Raw genomic sequence first — 27,971 nt, forward strand, 5'->3', positions numbered from 1 at the left:
ATATTTCGTTTTTAATATTTTGTTGTAGGCCACCCAGGAAATGTTTATAGATTAATTGCTATATAAATCTAATCAATCATCATCATATGAATGTCATACAGAACTATTAAACTGAATCTATACCCTGATCTCTGGAGCTTATGGTTAAGATTGAAAGATGCAATATTTATTTTTATTTTTTGCTTTAGGCAAAAGCTGCACATGAGACCCTTATGTTCATTTTTTTTAACCTCTGTGATCCCTAACTTAGTTTCCCCCCTATGACTTTTCCAACTGGCATTTTCTCCATATGCTGACTTTCACCCCCAGTGGCATTTGCATAATTTTAAAAAAATTATCTAGCTTCTCCTGCTTTTTTCCACTGCCTTCTAAATTGGCATTCACAAAAATCTTTCAATTCTTCCCTACCATTGGGAATGAATAATAGACTTTCTTCATTCTACTGCTCAAGTGAGCAGGATGCATAGAGGCATCCCAGCCTTGGCAAGAAAAGTCCAGTAATCAACTATTAACTCCACTGCTTATTATAGAAATTATTTTGTACTTTTATATTGTGCATTTGTTTTGAAGACCTTAACAATACTTTGTACTGTTCCAATGGCACATCCTCAAAAAAGAAAAAGAAAAAAAGAACATCTTAATTCTCCAAATGCTTTTGGATGTAGATTTTTGAAAATAGATTCCACATACAGTATTTATGTGTATATGGGTGTATTGTGTCACATCAAAAGAAAAATGCTCTTACCATCTGTGCCACACTTAACCGTTGATTCTTGAGCAAGGCTGCTATCCATTACAAGTTGGTCCTTGTTGGCTACATCTCCTCCTTCTTCTGTTTCCATTTCATCTGCACAAACTTAAGCAGCAAACACTTTTAAAAATCTTCATGCAGCATTTATTGTATTACTCACCATCATTAACTTATTTTGGAGCTTGGCCTTTTTGCTTCCACAAAATAATAATATATTATTTTGCTTCCACAAAATAATATTTTAACAGTGAGCACACACAGTTAATGGTTTACTATGCACAAGCTAATGCACCCACATTACTCTTCAACACCAGAACTGGGGAGAAACATGCTTTGATCAAACCATGATCTGTAGCCAAAATTTGTTCTTTCTTTTACTAATCATGGTTTGTTTCGACAAAACAAGCCATAATCCTTGGTGCAGGCATAATGCTATGCCAAAATTTGTGGTATGTTTCATCCCAGTAGTAGATGGGAAGAGTGAAGCAAGCGGGATAAATTCACACACAGTAAACCGTTAACTATGGTTTACTGTTATGCCTGAATGCTGTCAGCATGATCTGAATGAGTTAGATGATAAGTACAAAATTTGAGTATTAGAGAATATCTTATTCATAAGTTATGGGAATGAGTTTCATAATCAACTAGGATACCATATGCACTTCGGTCAGGATAAAGTGTCCTAAAGCTTGTACTGCTTTAAATTTGGCAGAATTGTAGCACAAGTATTAACATTCTTGTACAAATTAACACTGCCATTTAAGACTGATCCTGGAAATAGCTTGAACATCAGTGACTTCCACAGACTTTATCAAAGTGTAAAATAGGAAAGTTTTATTCTATGTCCATGATTCAATGAAAACAAAGAAGAAATGCTGAACTTGGATTGTAAAACTTGTAAAAGCTGTGAAATCCCAACATTTCAAATTAATAACCTATCTTTTGGTCACAAACTCTCTGTAGTATATCCTAACCTGAAATCTACTTTTAAAAAGCCAGAACAGTAACATGCTTTCATACTAGTAAAACTCATTAAAATGCACAAAAGCAAGCAGGAGCATGGAGACGACCTCTACAAGAATATTAAACTCTTAGCTCCTAAAAAGGAGATCCACAGAGAATATTACTGTTAAAAGGCATATGAATATGTCTTTTTATGTGAAAAAGCCTAGCAAAGTTCAAAATGGCAGAACAATTTGGAGTGCTGCTGAATTCAGTAACTAATCTGTTCGTCTTGGAGACTGACATCATTAAAGTGAAAACTTCAGTATGAGGAAATGATCATTTACATTGGTTTCAAATCTGAAATTATTGTACAAAAGTAATCTCTTGGGAGTATGGAATGAAACAACCCATCTCCTATAATAGCTTCATATTTTTCTTTGTTGTTAAAATGGCATTGCCACTCTTGCTGTGAGACAGGAATATATTCCACAATTTTTCTTCAAGTACAAACCATGGCAAAACCTATTCAATAAAATAGTCTTCTGCTTGGCAGCATGTTTCCCCTTTTTAAAAATGCCGAGAATGGTGCTATAAAATTCGATATTCAATTTCTGGAAGATGTTTTAGTGTTAAAGGTTTTCTGGCTTTGTCCTGAGAGCCTTTGGAGCTGGAATCTCAATGACGTACAGTAGTGTGAAGATTTTTAAAAGATTATTGTATCCCCCCCACCCAGTGCTTTTTGGCTGCAATGTTGGCAGCCGTAATATTATATAGGAAGTGCTCCCCAAATATCAAATGAAAGACAAGCAGAGGGCATGGAAAATATGAAAGGAGAAAGAGTGTCTTTTACCTGTACCAGTTTCAGGAAGAAGTTGGGCAGTATCCATCACATCACATGCCTGTGCATGTTCCTCTTCTGCTTCTAAGTATTTGCAAAGACTGCAGGTGTATTCTTTTAAGTGAGTATCCAGTTCGTTATCGGGAAATTTGTCACATTCTATGTGAATCCACCTAAGGGAATCATTAGTCAAAAATTCACATTAACTAATTTATTTAAAATGTCCCACTGAAATCCTATCTTCATTGTAAAAAATATATATATTTTTTAAAACTCTGTATTTTCTGGATTTTGGGGCACCTCAAATCAAACCAATACCTAAAAGTGATTCATAAAAGCATCTGAATCCACTTTACTTGCAGAACTGATCCAATGTGCTACATTCACTAATGAGTAATTGTTTCGTGTACATATACATAACTACAATAACTCTACAAGACTTAGTTCCAGATCTATTTAAAACTTGAAGAAGCCAACCATACACTGAACAGTTAACCCTATATGGGGACAGAATTTATTAGAAGATTCTGAGAACCTTGTGGCAAGTGTCATGATGGATGAACAGTAGTTGATACGCATATTATATTGCAGAAAATGAAGCGTCTTCAATAGATCAAAGATGGATGCAACATGGGGCCACTTTAACAAAAAGGTCTGAGGGCCATTAAGAAGTAGCAGAGTTATCCAATCGTTTAAAATGATAGTTAGGTTTCCTACCTTTTGCACATGTGACAACGCAACTTGTCTTTTTGCAAGTCTGGATTGGAGGATTTTTCACAGAAAGGACAAGGCAAATTGTCTTGCTGACGGTAACAACTATCACACATAAGACAGTTGTGATGCCACTGACTACTGGTCCGTGTGCCACATTCTGCACATACCCTGCAGTTCTGAAAATATGAGAAAAGGAAGTCTTTCCTGTTTACGATACTATGCTATTGCATCAAAAACAATCACTGGGAAGCATGTTCTACATTGACAGGAAGAGGAACTTTAAAGTTTAACAATCAAAACTAGTAGTCCATAATCTATTCAAAACGCAGCCTAAGGGTAAATTTTCACACTGCACTTCTACTAGACAAGAAAGTCTTTGACAAGGATGTCTTTAATGGGACATAGTTCTCTTGCCAGTAGAAACTTAAGTCCATGCAGACACGATCAAAAGGATTATTAACCTTTGAGAGACAGAAAATAAAATGAAAAGCATCCTTTCTTCCTCCTGACTCTTGACAATGTAAATATAATCTGAATAAATATCTGCTCCTCTGTTGTACGTTGGGACTTCGTTTTCCTTGTAAATGTCAATTGCAAAGGGGTGAGAAACTGATCTCATGATTTCTAAATCTGTAATAAACAGTTAGTAAATTAAGTACGTGAGATAAGAAAGAATATTGTGTCATATACTTAGTTTATGTGGGAGGAACCACAGCTCAGTGGCAGAGCATCTCCTTTCTATGACAAGGGTAACAGGTTAACCCCCTGTATCCCCAGGAAGAGCAGACAGACAATCCTGTTTGAAATCCTGAAGAGCTGTTGCCAGTCATTGTTAAAGAATACTGAACTAGACAGAGCAGTGGTGTGACTCAGTTTCCTATATTCCAAGTACTGCTACTATCCATGGCAACTGAGAAAGAGCTGAGGTCCTGCTGGACTCCCATCTCTCAGCTGTCCCAAACCAACATGGTCAACAGTCAGGGTTATGAGAACTGTAGCCTAACAGGTTACCTACCCTGATTTAAATTAATCCACCCTGACATAATTGCCTGGTTGCTACTGCCTCTTAACATGACAATATGCTTATACTAGGAGAGCAAAAGGGGAACAAGTTCAGCTTCTCTTCTTGTCCTTCCCTCTCCTCATTGTACTACATTGCATATGAATCAAGCCTCTTGTTTTCATCCTTAGAAGGTTCTCCTTTACAAAAGTAAAGAAGATCCTACACTGAAGACATAAATTTATTTTAAAAGCATTATGCAATTGTAAATGTATCCTCTCAAAGTAAACCAGTTTGGAAATGTAGTAAGTACCGTATATTTTTATTGACAGTTAAGTATAGCTACCTACTAATTATTATTATTTAAATAGGAATTTAGTTATTACAAGCTATGAGACTCCAGGAATCTGGCAGGCAGAAATTCTATATAACATCACAAGCATCTGGCTGGAGCACAATAAATTCCCCATCCAGAAGGCAATAAAAATTACAGAATATTTGGGAAGGAAATAACTAATGCATCTCAAAGAAATGGCTTTTATATGAAAACAAGAAACATTTTTTAAAATAAAGCTTACATCTGTTAGAGTAACCAACAGCCTTAAGTATCAGTCTACTTTAACTAGCCATAGGTGTTAAATCTCAGAAAATACACATTGTTCAAATTTTGTAATTATATGTTCCTATATTGACAAAAGTCTAGTTTGGATTGTTCATTTTGATCTATTTATATTCCTACACTTTTTTTTAAACCTCTTTCTTTAAAAACATTTTAAAATACATCGAAGGGGGTCACAGACAGTAGTAACAATAAAATACTCCATCAAAATATATTTATGAAAGGTTTGACAATGATTTATATTACTGAATATTATTGAATCCATACTGTTAATATATTATTAAAACATCTCCTTGTACAATTCTCCATAAGTATTTGGTGGGTTCCTTTTCATCCTGTTTATTTATGCAGACCAAGCTGCATAAAATTAATCAATTTCCTTTGTTCTCTTTTTGCCCAAACTTGTCTAGCTGTTTTTTCCACCAATATAACAATTGTTCATACTTTGTTATACCATGCTTCTAATGACCGAACTTTAGAATTCTTCCAGCAATACAAAACTATTATTAACAACTTATTAACTAATAAATGTGATGCTACAAACAAACAAAACAAACATTTTCTTATATGCGATTTTGACATTTTGGCCACTGAAGAGTGACGCCTTTGGATCCATCTGCATTTCCTACTTTACTGTAAGACTACATTCTTTCAAGATACCTTCCAAAATCCATGCACATATTGGTACACCCAACAATGTGGAAATATGTTCCCCATGCCACCCATCCTATCAATCAGGTGATGTAGAACCATAAATATGACTAAGGGTAGTTGGAGTCATATACCAGCAGAGAAAAACTTTCAGAGGATTTTCCTGTATTTTTGCGAAGATTGAATATAATGGCTTTGCAAGCCAATTACTATTTCAATCCTCTATTATTTCTTTAAAATATCATGCTCATGTTTCATTTAAACTTTGGATTGATCTAATTTAATCTATCAAAATTTTGTAAAAAAAAATTTAAAAATTCCATCCCTTTTATTATGGAATCAGTCACAAGCATGAACAACTCATCTACTAGGAACCTTAATCTTGATTTCAGTTATAGAAAATAACTTGGGTGTTATTAGAACCAGTTTATTGATACCATGCCCAATTCTTATTTCAGCTGAAGACCTGACTTGGGAGTCACTACTGCAAACAGATCACATATGGATACTATACCAATTTTTCCACTGATTAAAATACTGAATTTTGTCCCTACTGATAAACCATAGGTGTATTTAAAAAGGAGTAAGCAGAGAGAAACATGGAGAGAGTTTACACTGCCATTTCCTCCACACTACAAGTGTGCAATTAAGGAAGAGATTATCTATAGCTTCTTGATACTTTTAATTGGTATAAAAGGTAAACCTTGGACCCTATACTTGGTCAACCCCTTTGTTTCAATATTAATCCACTGATTTTCCACTTTCCTACGAAGTAATTTAAGAATATGTTTCAGCTGAAAAGCCCCATAATAGTTATATATTTGGCATACTTATCCCTCTTTTTTGCACAGGTAGGTAACCATGTTGGTCTGCCGTAGTCGAAACAAACAAACAAACAAACAAACAAACAAACAAACAAAATCCTTCCAGTAGCACCTTAGAGACCAACTAAGTTAGTTATTGGTATGAGCTTTCGTGTACATCCACACTTCTTCAGATACCTCTTTTTTTGCACTTATTTAAAAAGATTGTGATTGGCAGAAGTAAAGGTCACTTGAAAATCAACATGAGATTAACCAGAGATTCTGTGTGTTGCTATTCATTAGCTGAAGTGAGTTCAGCGGGCCAAAAGAACATAAAAGCAGGCTTCTTATGTAATCAACTTCCAATTTCAAAATGTAAACTCACTTTGCATTTCCAGCCATTTGTTGGTACAGAGTCCATAACTGGTTGTAAACAAAAAGTATGATACCCTTTGTCACATGTATCACACACAAGCATCTTGTTGTCTTCTCCAGAATGCCTAGGAAAGAGGTTAGAAGGTTAAGCTTGCTGGATAGGAAGGAAAATACTTTAAAAAAACACAATAGCACTTTGCAGCAAGGTAGCTAAGCACTAAATAGCAAAGCACCAACTATAAAATAAGTTAGATGATCCAATGCTGAAGCCTGAAGTCACATCTAATAATATAGAGCCAATACTTCAGTTTCATTACTTGTCTCTATTAAATGTCATGCTACTCCACCAGCGCAACACTTCAAATCATAATTATGCACTCACAAATATTAATAACAAATAGTAGAAAGGGAGAATTAAAAAGTCTAACAACTCTTAATTGTTATGGAAGTAATGAAATACCAATCAAAGCCTTGCCATATATGCTAAAGTTGATGCAGATAATGTGAGAAGTGAATGATACAGGGGAAGTGAGTAGGTGGGAGGGGTCTTTTCTTTGCAATAGTGTCAATACCCTCCTTGAAACCAACTCAACTAGGGCTCTGTTGTGCTGTGCTTTGGGCCAGTAAACAAACAGAATCCACAATCCATTGTGGGCCTCCAGCACCAAGAGCAAATATTCCCAATGGAAAGTTTTCTCCACTCTTCATTCAAGAGTGAAGAAGCCATATCCAACATTTTGGTAAGCAAATCATGTTTGGTTATGGAAATCGGGGACCATTCCCATTAACCTGTCCAAGTGCTTATCTTCAAGTTCCACAGATGAAGAAAAGGAGGAGGTCACAGCCTTTGGTTAAATTCTCTTACACCTTTTATAATCATGGTCAATACATTAAAACAGATTTCCAAGCCTGCCTCACCTCTCAATTTCTGCCTCAGAGAGCACCCTCTCCCATTTTAAATAATACAATTTTATGGTAATTTCCTCTTCCAGCTACCAAAGCACCTTGTCTCCATTATCAGACTCTGGTGACTACAGAACTGTCACAGGACGGGATTGAGTTTCACAACTCCCTGCAGTTCTAAACACAATAAAACCACAGTCTACTTTTGCTTACTTGCAGTTCTGGCACACTTTGCAATCGGGACACTGCCAACCTGCCCGTTTTATAGGTGTCACTTGTATATCCAGGCACATTCCATGGTAATGCTGGCCACAGGTAGTACAAAAAAGCTGATCTAAGAGGTCGCCAGGGCTATCACACACTGCACAATTTGCTTCTTCCTTTGCTGTAAATTAAAAGATGAATTTTGCATCATTTTAGAAGGAGTCGTCATAAAGCTTTACATTATACAAATATTTTTATCCCATTATTCCAATGCTACATAAGAATTACATAAGCTGGCAAAATACAACTGAAGAATATGTAAGAAATCAGACGTTTAAGTGCATATGAGAGCAGACTGTGCATAATGACACTTTGCATAGCAAACTGCTTCACACAGGTTACATCCTTTAAAAATGAAACTAGTATTGGAAAAATTGTCCTCCAATACTTTTAAAAGACAAGCAGCATAGTGGGAACAATTATTTACTAATATATTAAGAGTGATGATTACAGAGTGGGTGGGGGAGCGGCCACAAGTAAGCCAATGGTAGACAGCCTGGCTTCCTTCCCTTGTTTCTCATGAGTTTGTTTGAAGAGCTACAGATTGGGAAAGGAGGGAAATGGATTTCTTGCCACTTTCCTGACTGTAACCCTTCACCTTACTCAGAGCAGCTAGAATTAAAGGCTGGAAGTTGGGAAAGGCTGGGACATAACTCTCTTCCCCAATTCCCTTTTATTATAGTTGAATAAAAGGTAAGCAATAAAGAATTGATCTGGATCCAGTAACAAAAAAAGGAATTTTGTACTGATCATCAATAGGTATGAACTGCAGCTTTAGCTCACTACTGCTACTTACATCTTTGTGGAGCCTGGTCAATGTGGTCTGGGCAAAGAAGGGAAAAATGATTAAAGTCCTGAAAAGTGCCTGCTCCAGCAGCACATGGATAATGGTACATCTGGGTGCATTTCTCTTCACAGCATTTGATAGTGGCTCCAAGGTGCTTGCAATATGCACATCGCTGAAAAACAAAGCACACACCTATTTAGTATTGTATTTAGTATTTAGTATCAATCCCACTAGGCAGCAGGTTCACAGGAATATAGCATTTTTCTGTGTGCTATGAGTTTTTCAATACTTCCTAGGTTTATTCTCACAATCTTCGTGTGAGTTATGCTAGGAAAACAGATAGTGACTTAGTCCAATTCATCCAGTAGACCTCAGAGCTTACTGGAGATTGGGATTTGTATTTCCTGTTCACAAACCAATAATCCATTTACTGTAGGCACACTGAAATACACACCTCTAGTGGTTTTGGTTTTGCACAATGAACAATCCACTCAGAGGGCCATACTATGCACAAACAGTGGAGTTTTCAGACTGAAGATATTCAAGTACAATTTATCCAACACAATATATTTTTCAGTCCCTTTCATTATCCCAGTCATAACTTTTAAGAAAAAATTCACAGCATGGAATTCACAACAAAATAGTGTATGGTGATTAATAAATGAATTTATTACAGCAAACCATTAAATAAATTATTCACTTCATCTATACTAATTGTATCAGACATATAAGTAGAGTAGGCATTTTCTTAACATGTTCAATGTGCTCATTATGTTAAATGTCCACTAGTTTTTCTCCTGGTGAAAAATAATGTACCATGGAAAGCAAAATTATGAATATATTAGCAGAACATATCATTACACTGAATATATATGTATAACAGTATGACAGACTACCTAAATCATCAGTATTTATTAGCATGCTTATACCTGTGGAAAAATATGAGGAATGACTCAAAATGTTATGCCATTATATATCAGAAAAGATACTGCATCATCCATCTCATAAAACATTACAGATACAAATAGTTTCAATCATTTCATTTTTCATTGTAGCAGGATTGAAGGGTATCATGTCAGTAAAAGGAGCATATGTAGCTTCTGTTTCTAGATTTGCATTCTGTCATTGATTATACATGTATTAACATTGTGTTATATGCATCAGTTTATGGTGTCTGGAGTTTTCAACACTTAAAAGCAAGAGAAATCAATGTTTTTAATTCTTCAAAGCAAACAGGTTTTTTAAAAAAATTAAATTATTTACAAACACAATACCTTTAATAGTATCCTAATTACTGTACAACAATCTAAATACACACAAATCAGTCATAAATGATGAACACAGTAAACATTTTAAAGATACTCATAGCAAGTAATTCAAATTACAGATATTACATGTAACTGCCACCATAGCCCAGGACAAATGAGCCCAGGTCTTCACTTGCCCTAAAAAAATAGAAATAAAGGGAGGTGCCAAACTGTTCTCCCTTATCAGGGAGTTTCACAACATCAGTGCAACGATAAAGAAGGCCTTGCTCTACGCCCTCACTGTTGTAACTTCCTGAAAATACAGGATGCAAAACAAAGTCATCCTAGCCAGCTTCAGTGGCTGGTGTGGAATATGCAGAAGGTACTTCTTCAGGTATGCAGGATATAGGGATTTAAATTTAACCTAGCACAGAAGGATAATCTAGCATTGAACTTCTACTGCTGTAAGATTATTCCGTAGGAATTGAGGATAGATACTGTCAGTCACAACAATCAAGTAAGAATAGCAGCGTTTAAAAATTAGCAGTCCATTAACTGATGTTGTGGTCCCAGACCAGAAATTCTCATACTGTATACAGATTCCAGAATCACCACTTCATCCCCTATACACCAAGGAGGTACCCTTTGTTAGGTACAGTGGTGCCCCACAAGACGAACGCCTCGCAAGACGGAAAACCTGCTAGACGAAAGGGTTTTCCGTTTTGGAGGCGCTTCGCAAAACGAATTTCCCTATGGGCTTCCTTCGCAAGACGAAAGCCCATAGGGAAATCTCCGGGACAGCGGGGAAGCGCAGCGCGTCTTCCCCACTGTCCTCGGACCACCTCCGAAGCCTGGCGGCGGGGCGGGGACACCTCCTCCCGCCGCCCGGCTTCGGAAGGATGCTCCGAAGCCGGGCGGTGGGCCGGCGACACCGCCTCCTGCCGCCCGGCTTCGGAAGGCTGCTCCGAAGCTGGGCGGGGGGGCGGAGAGACCTTCTCCCTGCGCCAGGCTTCGGAAGGCTGCTCCGAAGCCTGGCGGGGGGGCGGAGACCTCCTCCCGCCACCAGGCTTCGGAGCAGCCTTCCGAAGCCTGGCGGGGGGGCGGAGAGGTTTTTTTAAAACCCCGGGACAGCGGGGGACTTCTCTGCTGTCCGGGGCGATTTTAAAATGCTGCCCGGCGGCAGCGCTGCCATCTGGCATTTAAAAAAAAACCGGGACAGCGGGTTTAAAATCTACCCCTGCCTGCCTGTCCCGGAGGGCTTTTGAAGGCAGGCGGGGGGGAGCAAAGACTTTTGCCCCCTGGCCGCCTTCAGAAGAGGTCCAGGACCTCTTCTGAAGGCTGGCGGGGGGCAAAAGTCTTTGTCACCCCTGCCTGCCTTCCCAGGGGCTTTTAAATCGCCCCGGACAGCGGAGAAGTCCTCCGCTGTCCCGGGGCGATCTTAAAATGCCGCCGCCAGCATTTTAAGATCGCCCCGGACAGCGGAGAAGCCCTCCGCTGTCCCGGGTTTTTTTAAAATGCTGGGGGTGGGAAGAAAAGCCCTTGTCCCCCCCCCCCCCAGCCTTCAGAAGAGGTCGGGGGACAGACTGTCCCCGGACCTGGTCTGAAGTCGGTTTCCATAGGAACGCATTAATTGATTTTCAATGCATTCCTATGGGAAACCGTGCTTCGCAAGACGAAAAACTCGCAAGAAGAAAAAACTTGCGGAACGAATTAATTTCGTCTTGCGAGGCACCACTGTAAAGGTAAAGGTAAAGGGACCCCTGACCATTAGGTCCAGTCGTGACCGACTCTGGGGTTGCGGTGCTCATCTCGCTTTATCGGCCGAGGGAGCCGGCGTACAGCTTCCGGGTCATGTGGCCAGCATGACTAAGCCGCTTCTGGCGAACCAGAGCAGCGCACGGAAACGCCGTTTACCTTTCCGTCGGATTTATCTACTTGCACTTTGACATGCTTTCGAACTGCTAGGTTGGCAGGCGCAGGGACCGAGCAACGGGAGCTCACCCCGTCACGGGGATTCGAACCGCCGACCTTCTGATTGGCAAGTCCTAGGCTCTGTGGTTTAACCCACAGCGCCACCTGCAACCCACAGCGCCACCCGCCACAGCGCCACCCTTTGTTAGGTAGCTTCAAATGACTGGTCCATCGACTCCTTGGAGTATTAGTAAAGACCAAATAAATCCCCATAGCTTGAAACCTTGTTGCCTAGAAGAAGTCAACAGTTGCATAAAAAAGCACTGGTCCATTAACTGTCCAGATACAGCACTCCGTGTGGGGGCATTAAACTTTACTATCTAGACCAGACATTTTAAATTTTATATATCAAATTATTTCAATTGTAGTGATAATTCAAGAGATGCTTTGCATAGGGACTATTATATTTCCATCTTCCATTAAATCTTTTTTTCCCCACTACTGGGCATACACAAATGAAGTGAGGAAATAATTAACAGATTGAATAATATGCAATAGACTGCAGAATTCAGGTCTTTTCCTCCATGGGATTTCTACTGCCTGCAACAACAGCATGCCTAGGCACACTGCAGGACCAAGTCTAATTAGTGAAAAGCAAAAGCAAATTGGAATACAGTACACAGATAAACTGAGCAACACACATTACAGATTGCTATAAAGTGCTGCAGCTAACAACATGGTATAATTTAAAATTCAACATACACATGTTAAAAAGCTTTGGCAGTTCCTTAGGTCAGTGTCAAGACAGCCTCCTCCATTTGCCTCAGCTGCAGGAGTGCTAACCGTGGTCCTGAACCTACTGAACTCTGAATTAGCACCTTGATCCTTGTCCAGGGTCCTGACCTTGCCTTAGATCCTGGCCAATTCTGAAGCTCTGGGCCATCAACTCCTCTCACAGGGAATAGGGATAGTTGGGAGAGGAGGAAGCACATTTCCTTGCAACCCTAGTGGCATTCACACTTAAGGCAAAAGGAGGAAGTAACCTTCAGGGAGGTGCTGCCACTTCCTGTACCTCTTCTAATAACCTCAGTTCGAGGCTTCCTGCTTTAATTGCAGGCCATTGTCTCTCAATGTGCCAATGGCTTCTGAAAAGCTTATACCCTAATCTCTCATAAGCAGAATTCTCTTCACAACTGAAGACTGAAATGGTGCCACTTTTTAAGTTACTCATATACTCTGAGTTGAGAACATATCTTCCATAACAAATTAACATGTCTCCTTAGGAAGGTCAACTTCAGTCTGGAAATCACTACTTCATAACTCTATTAAAATACCTTGCCATTTTGCTGAATTCTTCATATAATCAAGCTTTACTGACATCCAACCTGTACACAGCAACACTTTGTCTAGTATGTTAGAGTGCAGTTAAACTGTGTAGCAATATATTTATTGTAAAAAAGTTTATATCACAGCTTTTTTTTAAAAAAAAAGGTTCAAAGTGGCTAATAAAAATAGAATAAAACACATAAAATCATTACTATTAAAGAGAAACATAAGCCAGGAAAAATATCTTAAGTACTGTATCAAAAGCCCTTCAGCTAAAGTTCACTAATAACCAAATATTTTCCCAGAAGGAAGGTTTTCACACTTGATAGAAGACCAACAAGACAGGAGCAAGACAGATTACTCTGGGCAGGGAATTTCAAAGTCTAGGGATAGCCACTGAAAATATTCCAGTGAAAATAAAATTGATATTATGGATATTATCTGTTACATTTTCATTTAAAATGCTGTAGGGGCCCATATTCAATATGCATCATATTCAAATACAACTGCACTGTGGATATTGGAATTTTTTACCCCAAACTTCCAACGTATATGGTTTCCATTATTTAAAAAAAATGCACACAGCCAATTTAAAAGGAGTTCCTGTTTTTAAAAAGTACAATAATTGCAAACGCATATAAATTTTCTAACCTACTTACTTATTTGTTTGACAGTCTTTTAACTCCATTGGGCAATCAAGTTAGCAGCACTGACCCCCTCAACTTCACACTGTTTCCTCCTCAAGTTATCAGCCAAATTTTACACAAGGGGATTGCATAAAATTAGATTTTCAGAAATGAGAACAATCTGGATAAACTTGAGAAACAGTGAAAAATGCCTCACACATGTTGATTTACAATATTATGCAGAGAAACAGAGGAGGGTGGGAAATGAAAGGCATTGAATTGAACCCTTACAACACATGGTAAAAAACCATGTCGGCAATTAGAAGCATTTGGAAACTTAGCAAGAAAACCACTTTTATAAACAATGTGGTTTATGAAATCTGAATAAGGGGGGAAAAACATAAGGAAATAAGCATTTGTTTAAACCATACACAAGTGATAAAGCACTCAGAAGTAGTAAATCCCCACAGGGAAGTTTTACAACAGCTGCTGACTGGAAGGCTTATTTTTCCCCCTGCAGCAGAAGCACTGTTTTGCTACAAACGAGACTAGAAGTTATGATCCAAGGAGCTCAAGTATGTTGTTATTGTAACTCTGCCTGACCTTTAACAAAGAAGAGTTCAAACAGCACACGATTAAAATGTTTTTAAAGGTGTGTTACATAAAAGCTACCACTGCAATTCTGAAGCACAGAAATATTTCATAAGGACATTTTTTGAAGGAAAAAAAAATCAGGAAATGTCAAAGCACACTGCACAACTGACTGAATGGAATTTAAAGCAGCCGCAGGTAGGGCACTTGAGATTGGCTAAAGATGCCTCTTAGCAGACACCTTTATTTTGCAGAACAAAACTTTGTTTTGCATGATCAAGAAAGCAAGCTCTCAGAACAAGCATTTTTCCATGGTTAGTACAGAACTAACAGTTTTGACATGTTATTTGTCTTGGATAAATATTCTGCTTAGTGCTACTGAACTAACTAGAAAATTAAGACCCGGCATCCATATCTTCCATAAAGCTAACAATGGCCTATTTTCTCCCATATCTTTCTTTCAGTTTCTTCCTGGTTTCCTGGCTGTTTCACACATTTTGTTCCAGCCATGCGTTCTGTCTTTCCTTCTACTTAGAATCATGTAATTGTAGAGTTGGAGGTGACCCCAAGGGTCATCTATTCCAGCCCCCTGAAATGCAGGAATCTCAACTAGATCATATGTGACAGACATCCAGCCTCTGCTTTTAAAAAAACCCCTAAGGAAGGAGAGTCCATTCTACTATCTAACAGCTCTTACGGTCAGAATGCTCTTCCTGAGGTTTAACTGAAATCTCCTTCCTTGTAACTTGAATACATTGGCTCAGGTCTTACCCTCCGGAGTAGGAGAAAACAAGATTGCTCCACCTTCCATGCTGCTGGATATAACTAATACATAGCAGGTGTCTTCTAGAGAAGAAAAATTCCCTTACCTATCCCTTTGTGGTGACTTCCCTTTTTCTCTATTATAAATGCCTTTTGCATACCTTTTTCCTATTCTCCCAGTCAGGACCTTAATGCTAAATTGGGTTCTCTCCAAACAGTACTGATTTGCCATAAGCCAACTCTTACAGCTAATTTGTCTATATTGCACCCATATAAAGCAATTAAGACAGCAAATGTTAAAACATTATTGTAATTTCTAACCTATTAAAAGCTATGTAAATTTTAATCTGTCTGCTGCTCAGCTTGACCACATTAGTCAAACAAATTCTTCCACAGTACAGGCATACCTCAGAGATATTGCAGGTTCAGTGCCAGATCACCACAATAAAGTGAGTATCACAATAAAGCAAGCCACACTTTTAAGTTCACACTATACTATACTGTATTATATTAAGCCAGGCCCCACTGGCTGCAGGGGCAGCAGGGGGGAAAACCCAGCTCCAATCCTAGCCAGCTCCATTCCCGTGGCTAGAAGAGGGGCAGTGGGGGGCCAGGCTGCACCAGCGTCCTCATAAGGAGCAATATCCACAACGCACAATAATGTGAAGTGGAATACAACAAGGTACCGTATTTTTCGCTCTATAGGACACACTTTCCCCCCTCCAAAAATGAAGGGGAAATATGTGTGCATCCTATGGAGCGAATGCAGGCTCCGAAGGCTTGCGGATAGCAGCCTGAAGCCTGAAGCCCGGGGAGCGCAGCGCCAACTCTCGCTCCACACCCCGAGCTTCAGGCAGCTATCCGCAAGCCTTTGGAGCCCGGTAGGGCTTCCCCCACTCCCAGCCCGGCAAGCTCCGGGAGCGAAGGCGAGGTTGCGCGAAACCTCACCGCCGCTCCCAGACCCGTTCTGGGGGCTGGGGTCGGGGGAAGCTCAGGCTTCCCCCGCCACAGCCCCGCGGCTAAAAACGAAGCCAAGACAGCGAGCGGGATCCATCCCGCTCTGTCTTGGCTTCTGCCAAAGCCGCGCGCAGCCTCTCCCGGCTGGAGAGGTTGTGCATGGCTAAAGAGGAAGCCAAGACAGCCAGCGGGATGGATCCCACTCGCTGTCTTGGCTTCTTTGCTCTTTGGGGCTGGGGGAAAAAAATAATCCCCCCCCTTTATTCCCCCCCAAAAAAACTTAGGTGCACCCTATGGTCCGGTGCACCCTATGGAGCGAAAAATACGGTATGCCTGTATATTATTTTTCTCAAGCATTTTTTTGTATTTTAGATCTACAAATGGATAAAAAAGGAGAGGACACACTGGGACGACTTTCCACACTCTCTATTATTTTTCAATTATTTTCTATTTCTTTATTTTACAACTTAAAAATTTAAATAACTTAATTGCTGCATGAGCTTTCAACATGTATTAAGACTAGCCTTATTCAGCATTTCCTGGGGGGACTAAACACATTTGCCAACTTTCTGTACTGAATTCCACAGTACATTAAGCATGATTCTTAGCTGAAGCAATTAACTGTTAAGTAAATTGTATAGTTTTGATAAATATTTGAAAACATTGATTCTTCAATCCTTTAACTATGTCCCAAAACAGATGTGCACAACTGCAAATTCTATTTGCTTCCTGGTTTCTGAAGTGTAATGACATTTTTACAACCACACACGATGCCCTCACCCAGGAGTAAAACAAACCATAATAATTCTTCACCATCTGTTTCTTAATTTTGCATTCAGTTAACATTGCATTCCAAACTAAAAATCATTTATTTCATAACACACATTGTTCAATTGGTAGAAATTATAGCTGGTAATTTTTAAGGGCTTATATCCATGTTTCCATTGCTCTTAATTTAAGTGCTATTAAAGCTACCATATGGAAGACCCATGTTTATTCTACCCCAAGAACCATTGCCCATTATAGCAAGAAGGTCATTTGCACTCTCTCCCAGTTCTGCCCCCCAATATGAGACAATTGTATTTAAAAGGTATGGGGAATATTGGAACTTTTGAAGCATATTCACAAAGATGTGTTTTTAAGAAAGTTACACTGATTAAATACATCAAGATCTGCAAGCTCACATATACAGCTTTATCTCACTTTTCTGACTAAACATAAAGCACATAGTGTGCCTGAAGGGGTGGGGGGGTGAGGGGGTGTGCTAAAGCTCCACAGTGTAACTGAAACAGAATGAACAAAACTATACAATTGTAGAAAATACCAAAATCCACAGAGGGAGAGATAATTTCAAATGCTGCCAAAGGCCTTGGTAAATAAAAGGTTTTCTTTTTTAACTGGCACCTAAATAATACAGTGAGTGGCTGCCAAATGAAACTGGGGAGGTGATTTCACAGTCTAGTTGCAATCCCAGAAAAGGGTCTGCCTGCCTGGCTACCTAACTTAGCAGCAAAGAGTGTAAGCAGATGGAACGGAACATGAGCATACACACACACACACACACACACACACACACAGAGAGAGAGAGAGAGAGAGAGAGAGAGAGAGAGAGAGAGGCGCAGAGTTGTATAGGAACAGGCAGTCCTTAACATGCCCTAGTTCGTGGCTGGCTTTAAAGGTTAAAAACAGCTGTTTGAATTGTGCCTAGAGACAAACTGGCAGGTAGTGCAAGTCCTTATGCACTGGAGAGAGATACTCAGACCTAAGAGCCCTACATAATAACCTGGTGGCTATGTTCTATACGAGTGGAAAATTTCTGGACAGTCTTCGGAGGCAGTCCTGGACATAAGACTGCAGTACTTTAAACTTCGATGTAATCGGCTTCCGGTTCTGCTTTGCCTTAAAAGAGACAGCCCCCACAATAGTGGGAGATTGTTGGCGAAGGAAAAACAAGGATGATTGGAGGTAATTATCCTTGCAAATTCCCCCCAGGGATTGGGGTGGGGTGGGGAATGGGCTTCACTTGCAGTTCATCCTGGTACCTGGCTCTCGCTCTGGCATGGAATGCAGGGGGCAGGGAGGCGCTGAGTGCAAAAGCACTTCACCTGCCGAAAAGCCTCCAACACCACCATTAAGAAGCAGAGGTTCTTAATTGGACTAAGGTACAGGCATGTGCTAGAAGAGATGAGATCACAAACCGCAGAACAAAACCAACTGCAAGGACTTTAAGGTTTGAACTTGAGATAAGACTTCATTCAGTGCAAAAGACGTGGGGGGAGGGCAGCCTATGATTTCTTTATTTAAAGTTTTCTTCTCTACATTTATGATTTGGCGACCCTCCTCTGAATGTTTGTTCAAATTATATTTGTAAAAGCGAGGATGGAAGAAATTGGATTATAAATATGGAATATAACATCAACTGGAACCATGGGTGTAAAAAAAGGAAAAGGGGAGGTAAGCTCTATTTTGCAAAAGGTTTACCATGGAAACTTAGAGCTAATTCTTCCCCATCCTTTATTATTTATAGAGCGAACTCAATAACGCTAAGAGGACTTGGAATTTAATTTAATTGGAACTATAATTGCTCATATATCTTCAGTTGGAAGGAAGGATGAAAGGAGTCTGTTAACTGCCAAGGAACTGATAAGGTTCTTTACTGAGTCATCTGCAGTTCGACAGACCGCTCTTCTTCCCAGACTGAGAGGAAAAATGGTGAAAACAAGTTATTTATTGGGACAGAGTGACTTTTGCAGCTAATGTTAAAGTTGCAAAACAATTAAGCATGGGACAGAATGATGGAGAAATTTCTGGAACAATGGCATGATGGATAACAGCAACAACCGAGGGAATGAGAGATATAACATCTTACAAGGACAGGAAGAAACACCATGGACAGAATAATTGCCACACACAGGAAGAACAAGGATATAGTTTGAGTTCCTCACTTGTACCTTTAGAAATGATTTAATGTGTCAACGCGAATAGAAGTTATTAATATTGTAGTTGTTGTATAAGGGATTATTATTATGACTGAAATGGAATGGAAATCAATAAGATTTTGGAATGCAGAAATTAACCAAATAATCAATTCATTAAATCTGGCACGTGGGGGCCCCACTTTATTGAAATTATGAAATTCAGTATTTGAATGATTTGTATTAATAATTGTATTATAAATTGGTATTGTTATAATGAGGCTATTACTGGATTGTAATTGAAAAATAAAAATTATTATCAATAAATCTTGATGTTATCAAAGCAGAGTAATCATGGCAAGATCAAGTTAATTCAGAAGAGCTCCTGCTAGCTAACCAATGAAAGGTGCTTTTAGGCTACAGATGCCACTTGAACATGCAACTGCAGATTTGGATCTAAATAGCACACCCAAACTGCAGACCTGATCTTTCTGGAAGGGTCAAATCCTATAGAAACAGGCTGAAAATTAATACAATAATTTTTGCAACTTAGTCCTCATCTCGTCTAGCTTCAAGTTACTGGCTCTCGGCCAGCCCATTACTGAGTCAAGGCACCTGTTCAGAACTTTCACTACCTTACCTGGTTTAGGTAAGCAGAGCTGGGCATCATCTACATTTCTTCCTAGCACATATTTCAGCATTAGATAGCATGGGATATGGAATCTTGCAGAACCCAAGTGCACAAATGCTATGGGCCAGGCAGAGGTTCCCTTGCAACACCTTCTGGAATCAACTCACTAGGCAGAAAAGAACCACTGGAGCACAGTGTCCCCAAGGCCTACCCTTTACTGGTGATTTCAGAAGAATCTCATATCGACTAATACTAGAAACTACTGAGAGGTGCAGTCAGCACTGAAACCAACAACATGGGCACAACACAACATCCTTTCCCTCAAATTTTTAAGGCATCCCCTTCTTTCTTTTGGCTGTGCAACACATTATGAATCAGGAACATGGAAAGCTTATTATGTTAGATATGCCTGTGTTGATTTAACCAGGTTTTTTTTGCTTGAAAGAATAGAACCAACTATAACGAAAATAATAAATAAATAAAGATAGATGATAGATAGATAGATAGATAGATAGATAGATAGATGATAGATAGATAGATGATAGATAGATAGATAGATAGATAGATAGATGATAGATAGATAGATAATAAGTGACATTTTTTGTTATGCGTGTTATTTGGTATTTTTTTAATCTATGAAAAATATTATATGATTGTATTAAAAATGATTGCCACTTTGTAGTAGCAATTAGCAATTAATACAGTTTAACATAAAATAACCAAGATAAGGTAGGTTCAATTAATTTCTAGTGGTTAACAATGATGTGAGCAAAACCAAACCACTTGCCTTCTATTTTTGAAAGGCTATGCTGCTTAATTATTTTAGGCATATGTCAGATTCCAGATACTTCAGCAGTGGTCAGCAATTTAATGCTAGGACCCGTGATGAAAGGAGGTAGTAATACCACAACCTTGATTTTGTCCAATTAAAAAAGTGAAATGAAGTGGATAGAATACCAAATAACCACATAGGGCTTAATAAGGTTGACATTTTTGCAGCGGACAAAATAAATGAACTGCCAATGTTAATGCACGGAACAGGTCCAAATAAAATTAAGAGAATCTGATTATGAGGCCCTTATACTAGTATGCAACGCCCGCCTTCTAGCTTTACTTTACCTGCCACCCAAGTACTTTGACCTTTTTGTTTTTCAGATGAGTGAACACTGCTGCCATGGCCGACCTTTTCCAGAAAACATATCCATCATAGGAGTCCAGATCTGACAGGGAGCAAACATTTTCAAGATGCCAAGGCAGTCTGATGTAATAGATGCATGAATCCACTCCAACCAATTATTTTTCTTAAAATTATAAAAATGCATCTCTTACCACAACCCACCTAATAAGTGCCTTTTAATATTCTAACAACTCAGTAACTGATTTGCTCACATGACATGAGTTCCAAGCATATAGAAGAACTGTTCAGTGCTCACAAATGTAGTGAATGCTGCTGTAACTAAAAAAAAGAGAACAGATCCAAAGGTGATGCCCACAAGATGTTTTGGACTAGAAATCCCATCAGCCCCAGCTTCATGTGAATCATCAGGAATGATGGGAGCTGTAGATCAAAACATCAGAAGATACCATGCCAGTTACCTCTATACTAGAACAATGCTATCTGTATACCATTTGTGCCTCAATGCCTTTGAAAGGCAAATCAACACAAAGAAGCCACTGGAAGCAGTTTATGAACAATCAGAAATATACAGTGCAGGTTTATGTGCAATTCCCTTACCATACTACACCGTCTTCTTCATTATTATAGTTAAGGGTCAGTATTTATATAGGGCTTTTCCTATGCATTCAAAAGCTGTCCCATGCTTGAAACAACCCTGTAATACAGGCAACTTTGATTGCACCAATATTATACAGAAGAGGTAGTACCAAAGTGGAATAATAAAGCTTATCTATGGTTGCTCAGTTCAGCCAAGGTGGGTTTTTAAAAACACATATCTCATACTATATTCAAATCACTTTACAACACCACACCTTTATATCCTTTCCTCCTATATAAATCTATAAGGTGCTGGAATTATTCTTTGAACCCATTTCCTTCAACTGTTCACTACTGATTGAGAAGTGACACACTGCCTACTTCCAAATACTTACAAATCTCCTATTGTTATAACATTAAGAACTGTTTGTAACTATAAGTAATTAAGATAAAATTAGTTTCTCAGTATTTATTTGTGCATACAGCACAACTTCATGCACAGCTAGTTTTATTGCTTATCATTAATAATCAGTTTTCCCAGCTGTTGATTCCCATTTGGAATATAACAAAATAACATTTTCTTAAATGCATCACTGAACAGTATCAGTGAGCACAGAAGACATAATAAATGTAAATATTAAAAGAACATATTCTGGAAGCCATATTACATGTCTTCTATATTCAAGTCACATATGGTCACCAAATATTTACAACCTAAGTAGATCATGTCAAAAAGACGCCTAACACTCCTGTTGAAATGTAAGTCTTCACTACAACATTGAAAAGTAGTATACTAACCCTTAAATGAACTAAAAATCCACCAAAGATGCTCAAATCAATTAACTTCTGAGTGAACCAGCACTCCAGTCCAAATTCACCACCAAAATTTATCACAAAATCACATCCAAATAGCATCGTAAGAACATAATAGCAGCCAGCTGCATCTGGCCAATGACCCACCTTGCCCAGCATTCTGTTCTCACAGTGGCCAATCAGATGCTTGTGGGAAACAAGAGAGCAGAACATGAGCACAAGTGCATACTCCCCCTCCTGTAGTTTTCAACAACTGGTATTCAGAAGCATATCTCAGGCTTGCTTAAAAGAAAATTGGTAGATACATGCAACACCTGTGCTGAAAAGTATACAAACTAAAAGACCACAAGACCAGGTGAGGAAGAGCAATCTCAGTCCCCTATTTCAGGGCCGTGACCTCTAGCAATTTTAAAGGAAGTGTCTGAAAAGAAAAGAAAAAGTACTACTTTATTTTGGCCATTATTATTTTTTAAGTGCTTCCTACTCAATTTATGCAAGAAGAAATAAAAATGCTTAAAACTCAATGATAATATGTTAATTCAGGGTACACACAGAAAACAGCTTTGCTAAGTGCTAGTGCATAAAGGAAGCGTACAGTGGAAATTCCTTCAGGAACATAAGTCCTTTTATGCATCTCTGATGGGGTCTTTCAAGCTTTTTTATTTGTATTTTTGTGGTTTCTCTGTCAGTTTCTCTCTGGATGCCCTTGTCTATTCTGTCTTTTTCCAAAGCATTTAAGCTTCCAAGCTTTCATTTTACTTCTGATCTTATTCAGCATCAAACTTTCTTTGAAATTTCTTTGTAGCAACAACCTCTCTTCCTTCATTCTAGTACCCTGACATACAAAATGTAGAGTTCAAGAAAGGGCGCTTTTCCATAGTACCGAAGTTAAGAAAAGCAAGTGAAAACTCTTACAAGACTGCCTCTGCTTTCCTACTTCATTGCCAAGAGTGCATTCACACAGAATATTTCCTACAGGACATTCTCTTGGCACTTTACTAAGAAATCAGAAGCAGCACTTCAGTGGAGGAAATAAAGCCATTTTTTCTTATTGGTGGACAATGCCAAAATATCTTAGAATGAAATGACCCCATACTGCTAGCACCTGTAAAACAAGCAAGCAAGTACATGGCTTGAATTCAACCTGGAATAACTAAAAATATTTTGTAGACTACAATGGCACGCCTGTCAGGGCAATGAATTACAAATGGTACTTCATTGTTCAAGCATATCTGAATGAGCAGTAGCAACTGTGAACAGTTGTTAATGTGCAAGATTTGTGTTTTTAATATTCAACTGAATTTGTAGAATGAAAAGTAGGTATGTTACAAAAAATGGATGATGAAGATGATGACAATGACAGACATCTTTCAGCAATAGCGCTATCAGGATACCTATTGAAGCGGAACCTCTATTGCAGAATAATGCTGTGTTGAATTCCCAGTGATGCATTGGGTCTGTAAATGCAGCACTAAACAGATGGCTAGTGCTGTCAATGCATTCTCAATGGAACTACTCCAGAGTAAGTAATAGGATAAGCAATCCTTATTGACTGTCTCAGACTTTCTCTAAAAATTAAACTGATTAAACTAAATGAAATGCCATTTTTCTTATTAAGTCTCATTTACTGTATGCACATGGTGTTTCACCAAGCATTTTCAAAGAACAGGCCATGTGCTAAATTATTGGCATCAGTTGGTAAAAAGCAAAGAAGTAAAGGACCTTACCAGTCTCAGAAGTAGTTTAACAGACTTGCTCAGAGGGAAAACACACACTATTCATTAACATTTTAACACTAAACAGAAAAAAAGCAATATCATAAACTTTCCTGGAGCAGAGCACTGTGGGATGGCCAATCATTTTGATTAGCAAGAGAAGCAAAATATGTCCCTTGGGAAAGTGGAATACTCTGAAGGAAATTACTATAGTGAACTACTCTGGCTATTCAACTAGATAAAAAAAGCATGGCATGTTAACTACTAAACAATATGTCTTTTTGAAGTAGGACTATATTCCTCAACTCATACTTTACTAGAGCATGGAACCTGATTTTTATTAAACTTTTTTTAATATCAAACTTTATAATCTATAAATTCCAGCTTTCAAGTTTGTTTTACATTTCACTTTAAACTTTGACTTCCCGCCTTTTCTTCCATGCTGTTCTGAAATCCCACCCCATCTACATACCACATTCTAATAGACATTCCACCTAAAACATATTATTTTATTTCAAATATTGTCATTTTTCTTCCTCTACTCATGTTTCAAATCCTGCTTGTGATTTCATCTGATTAGGATGTTTTTCACATATTCCCAAAAGGGCTTCCATTCTTCCACAAATAGTCAAGCCCTATCCCAAGCCCTACACCACTCCAGTAACATTTGTTGAGAGGAACTGCATCAGCTGTGAGCATAGAGGTTCCTTCACCAATCAGGATCAGTGGTCCCAAAAACAGAAGAGCACCCAAATCTCCTATTAGACCCTGATTAATGCTATCGCTTTGGATTCCAACCAATGAGAATGACGGGGAAAACCTTCCAAATAGAACAGAAATGTTCTTGCCATATGATATTTAGGGTTAAGCTTTCATGGCTTACCATGCAAGACAAAATAATAATAATAATAATATATGAAAAATTAGCCAAGTTCAAACAACCTATGCACTACTTTTACTATATATCGAAAACCTTTAAGTACAGTTATCTGTGCACATATAAAATCCACAATACTGTCATCAGAACAGTAAGATTCCAAACCACAGTAAAATTCCAACCAATTGGGATATTTTTTGGAGGAAGGGGAATGTCTAGAGTCAGAAAATAGAACAACTTATGAAAAAGTGTTTCAAATACAGTCATACCTCATGTTGCATCCGCTTCAAGTTACCTCTTTTCAAGTTGCGTCATGCGGCAACCTGGAAGTACCGGAATGGTTACTTCCAGGTTGCACTGCTCGCACATGCGCAGAAGCACTAAATCACACAGAAATGCTAAATCACACCGTGTGCATGCGCAGCACTTCTGGGTGTGAACGCTTTGAGTTGCGGACGTGCCTCTGGGACAGATTACGTCCGCAACTCGAGGTTCCACTTTATCTCAAAAAATGATTCATACTCTTTTATACTCTTTATTTATACTCTTCCTATCAGTATAATTGTGAAGACACAGTATGCACAAATAATTTAAAATTTGTTCATAAAGACATTTTTCCTTATTTACCCTAGAAAATCTTCATCATATCTCACTATAGCCTTCTTTGCTCCAACTTAAAAAAGGGTGTTTTTTTTGTAAAAACCTTTATTTACAGTAGTGTTAACACTTACTGAAAACCAAATACAATGTTTCAAGCCAGTGAATCTGCTGGATCAAAATCTCTGGGTACTTCAAAATGCAGAAAACACCTGGAGGACTCAACCTGAAGTTGTGCCTCTTTGGAGCTTTGATAGTTGGGAGGAAATATGGGAAATTACTACATGGTTGTCTCACCTTAGGGACACATAGGTTTCATTTGAAGGATAACGCAAACCATGGGTAAAAGCCTGCATGGGTCTTGGGCTTGCATACTCCATTCTAACAGGTTCAAAAGATTTTGCTTTGATTTTAGATTAAGTGCAGCTTGTCATGTGATCAAAACCTGACAAATGTTGGCTTATCTTAAGTATGATTTGTTTAAAGCATGCCAGCTTCAAGCCATGGGTCATGAAATGAGCTCGTTTCACCAAACAATAGTTAAGAACAACCACAGTTTAGAGTTCAAAAACAAAAACGAACGATGGTTAATAAAAACAATCATAGCAAAAGCTTCAAATTCTTCCCTGTGACCATGCCAGAAGAATAAAGGTGAGGAGAAAGCATTTGATGTCAAGGCTTGCAAAGGCTCATTCTTGTGACAATAAACCATGTTTGATACCGATATATGAGCAGAGTGATATAGTTGCCTTTACTGGGAACAGAAATAGAGCCATTTAGATCAGCAGTAGAAATGAATCAAGCACCAGCTAACTCCAGCTTTTTTTTGAATATTTAATCCATGGAAGAACTTGCCAGCTGGGTTTGCTAGCAGAACAAACACAATACTCCTTTTTGTCTTCATTGGATCTACCACCCAAATTAATATTTGAAAATGACACAATTCAGAAATAGGAAAACATATTTTCAAATAATCAATACTCCATTAGGGATGCTTTTTCTGCAATTGTAACATTTTATAATAGAATGATTATTTTAAATGATTTAAGAGAGAGGGAATCTTAATTACTTTGAACTCACTTTTGTGCTCCCTGAGACAACAGCTTTGTCCACACTCACTGGTAGATGCTCTTCAGTCTGGCAAATTCCAAGTGACCATTCCGCACAGCGGTGATGAGCCCAGCAGTAACCTAACGTATGATGATCAGCAAATGAATGGATTAGTTTTATAGCTTTTTGCTGCAGAACAGCAAAAGGGAAAATGTATAGATAGCATCTGCTAAACCATGGGTAGGCAAACTAAGGCCCGGGGGCCAGATCCGGCCCAATCACCTTCTAAATCCGGCCTGAGTACAGTCGGGGAATCAGCATGTTTTTACATGAGTAGAATGTGCCCTTTTATTTAAAATGCATCTCTGGGTTACTTGTGGAGCATAGGAATTTGTTTGTTTGTTTTCAAAATATAGTCCGGCCCCCACAAGGTCTGAGGGACAGTGGGCCAGCCCCCTGTTGAAAAAGTTTGCTGACCCCTATGCTAAACCGACATAATGACTGGAGAAGAAAATTATCATTTTTAATTTGTTAAGAACTCCAGGTCTTTCAAGTGATCCACAACCACTTATAGCAAAGTAGGGAAATAAGTATTCTGTCTCTCTCTAAGGACATAATTTTATCCTTAGACTGAAAGAATGTACTTTTTTCTCTTTTTTAAAAAAGAACATTAGAACTTAAAGATAGACATTGATTCCTGCATTGCAGGGGGTTGGACTAGATGACCCTGGGGTCTCTTCCAACTCTACAATCCTATGATTCTATGAAATATACACCCACTGAAATATATTAGTATTTGTTCAGCTAATTCACTATTGATGTTATGATAGAATGGGAATTACATTTACCAGTAAATCTGCAGTGGTAATAATAACATTTTTCTTATGTTTTCTCCTTTTAAAAGGAGCGGGAAGGAGATATTTTCAAAGAAACAACTTCATTCAATTTGAACGATAAGTAAAATATACAATATATTGAATGGAGCTATATTCTAGTAGTACACTACCTGTTGGCTCAAATAAGGCTTGGACATCAATGTCATCTGGTAAGCCAACCATTGTGAGTTCATCCCAGAATTTGACTACCTGATCATCAGGAGTAGTTTGAGTGCTTATACTTCTACAAGATGTTATGCTCTGATGAGACTTCTCTCTGTGTGGAATACAAGATTTGGTTAAATGATTGCAATTAACATACCATGGGTTTACATACTAAATACAAATGACATTTAAACTATATGGAAAAATAAAGAAATACATATTGGCAGGTTTTCAGGTATCTGACACAAGTGTATCAACCTAGGAAATGAGTATACTCTAGATTAACTTGCTTCTTTATTGTGCATTGGGCTCACGTTGCTAACTCACAGCTCATAGTAAATCCTGCTTCAATATTTTATTGGATCAGTTTATACTTTTATGGAATCTTGAGCAAATAGTCTCTACTATCTAATGAAATATTATGTTATTCGGAATCTAAAGTGCAATTAAAAGACACTGTTACTGGGGTGGCATGAGTTGGGAGAAGAAGTTATGCAAGACTTTAGAAAGCTACTGCCAGAGTAGACAGTGCTGGGTAGGATGAAGCAG

At 38.5% G+C, this 27,971-nt stretch overlaps 1 protein-coding gene across 9 annotated transcripts in view; it reads right to left on the bottom strand.

Annotated features, from left to right (window-relative positions):
• Positions 1 to 27,971, bottom strand: part of KMT2C (lysine methyltransferase 2C) — a 143,835-nt gene that overhangs the window by 70,860 nt on the left and 45,004 nt on the right. For all 9 annotated transcript variants that reach the window (XM_077936742.1, XM_077936737.1, XM_077936741.1 and 6 more), the window contains exons 5-12: positions 27,389 to 27,534; positions 26,413 to 26,522; positions 8,660 to 8,822; positions 7,813 to 7,984; positions 6,707 to 6,821; positions 3,252 to 3,424; positions 2,547 to 2,707; positions 746 to 856 (exon numbers count right to left, since the gene is read on the bottom strand). In XM_077936742.1, coding sequence (XP_077792868.1) covers positions 746 to 856; positions 2,547 to 2,707; positions 3,252 to 3,424; positions 6,707 to 6,821; positions 7,813 to 7,984; positions 8,660 to 8,822; positions 26,413 to 26,522; positions 27,389 to 27,534 — 1,151 coding nt within the window. The remainder of the gene's footprint in view (positions 1 to 745; positions 857 to 2,546; positions 2,708 to 3,251; positions 3,425 to 6,706; positions 6,822 to 7,812; positions 7,985 to 8,659; positions 8,823 to 26,412; positions 26,523 to 27,388; positions 27,535 to 27,971) is intronic.

This window comes from Podarcis muralis, chromosome 12, assembly GCF_964188315.1.
Source record: "Podarcis muralis chromosome 12, rPodMur119.hap1.1, whole genome shotgun sequence".
Classification (NCBI taxonomy): Eukaryota; Metazoa; Chordata; class Lepidosauria; order Squamata; family Lacertidae; genus Podarcis; species Podarcis muralis.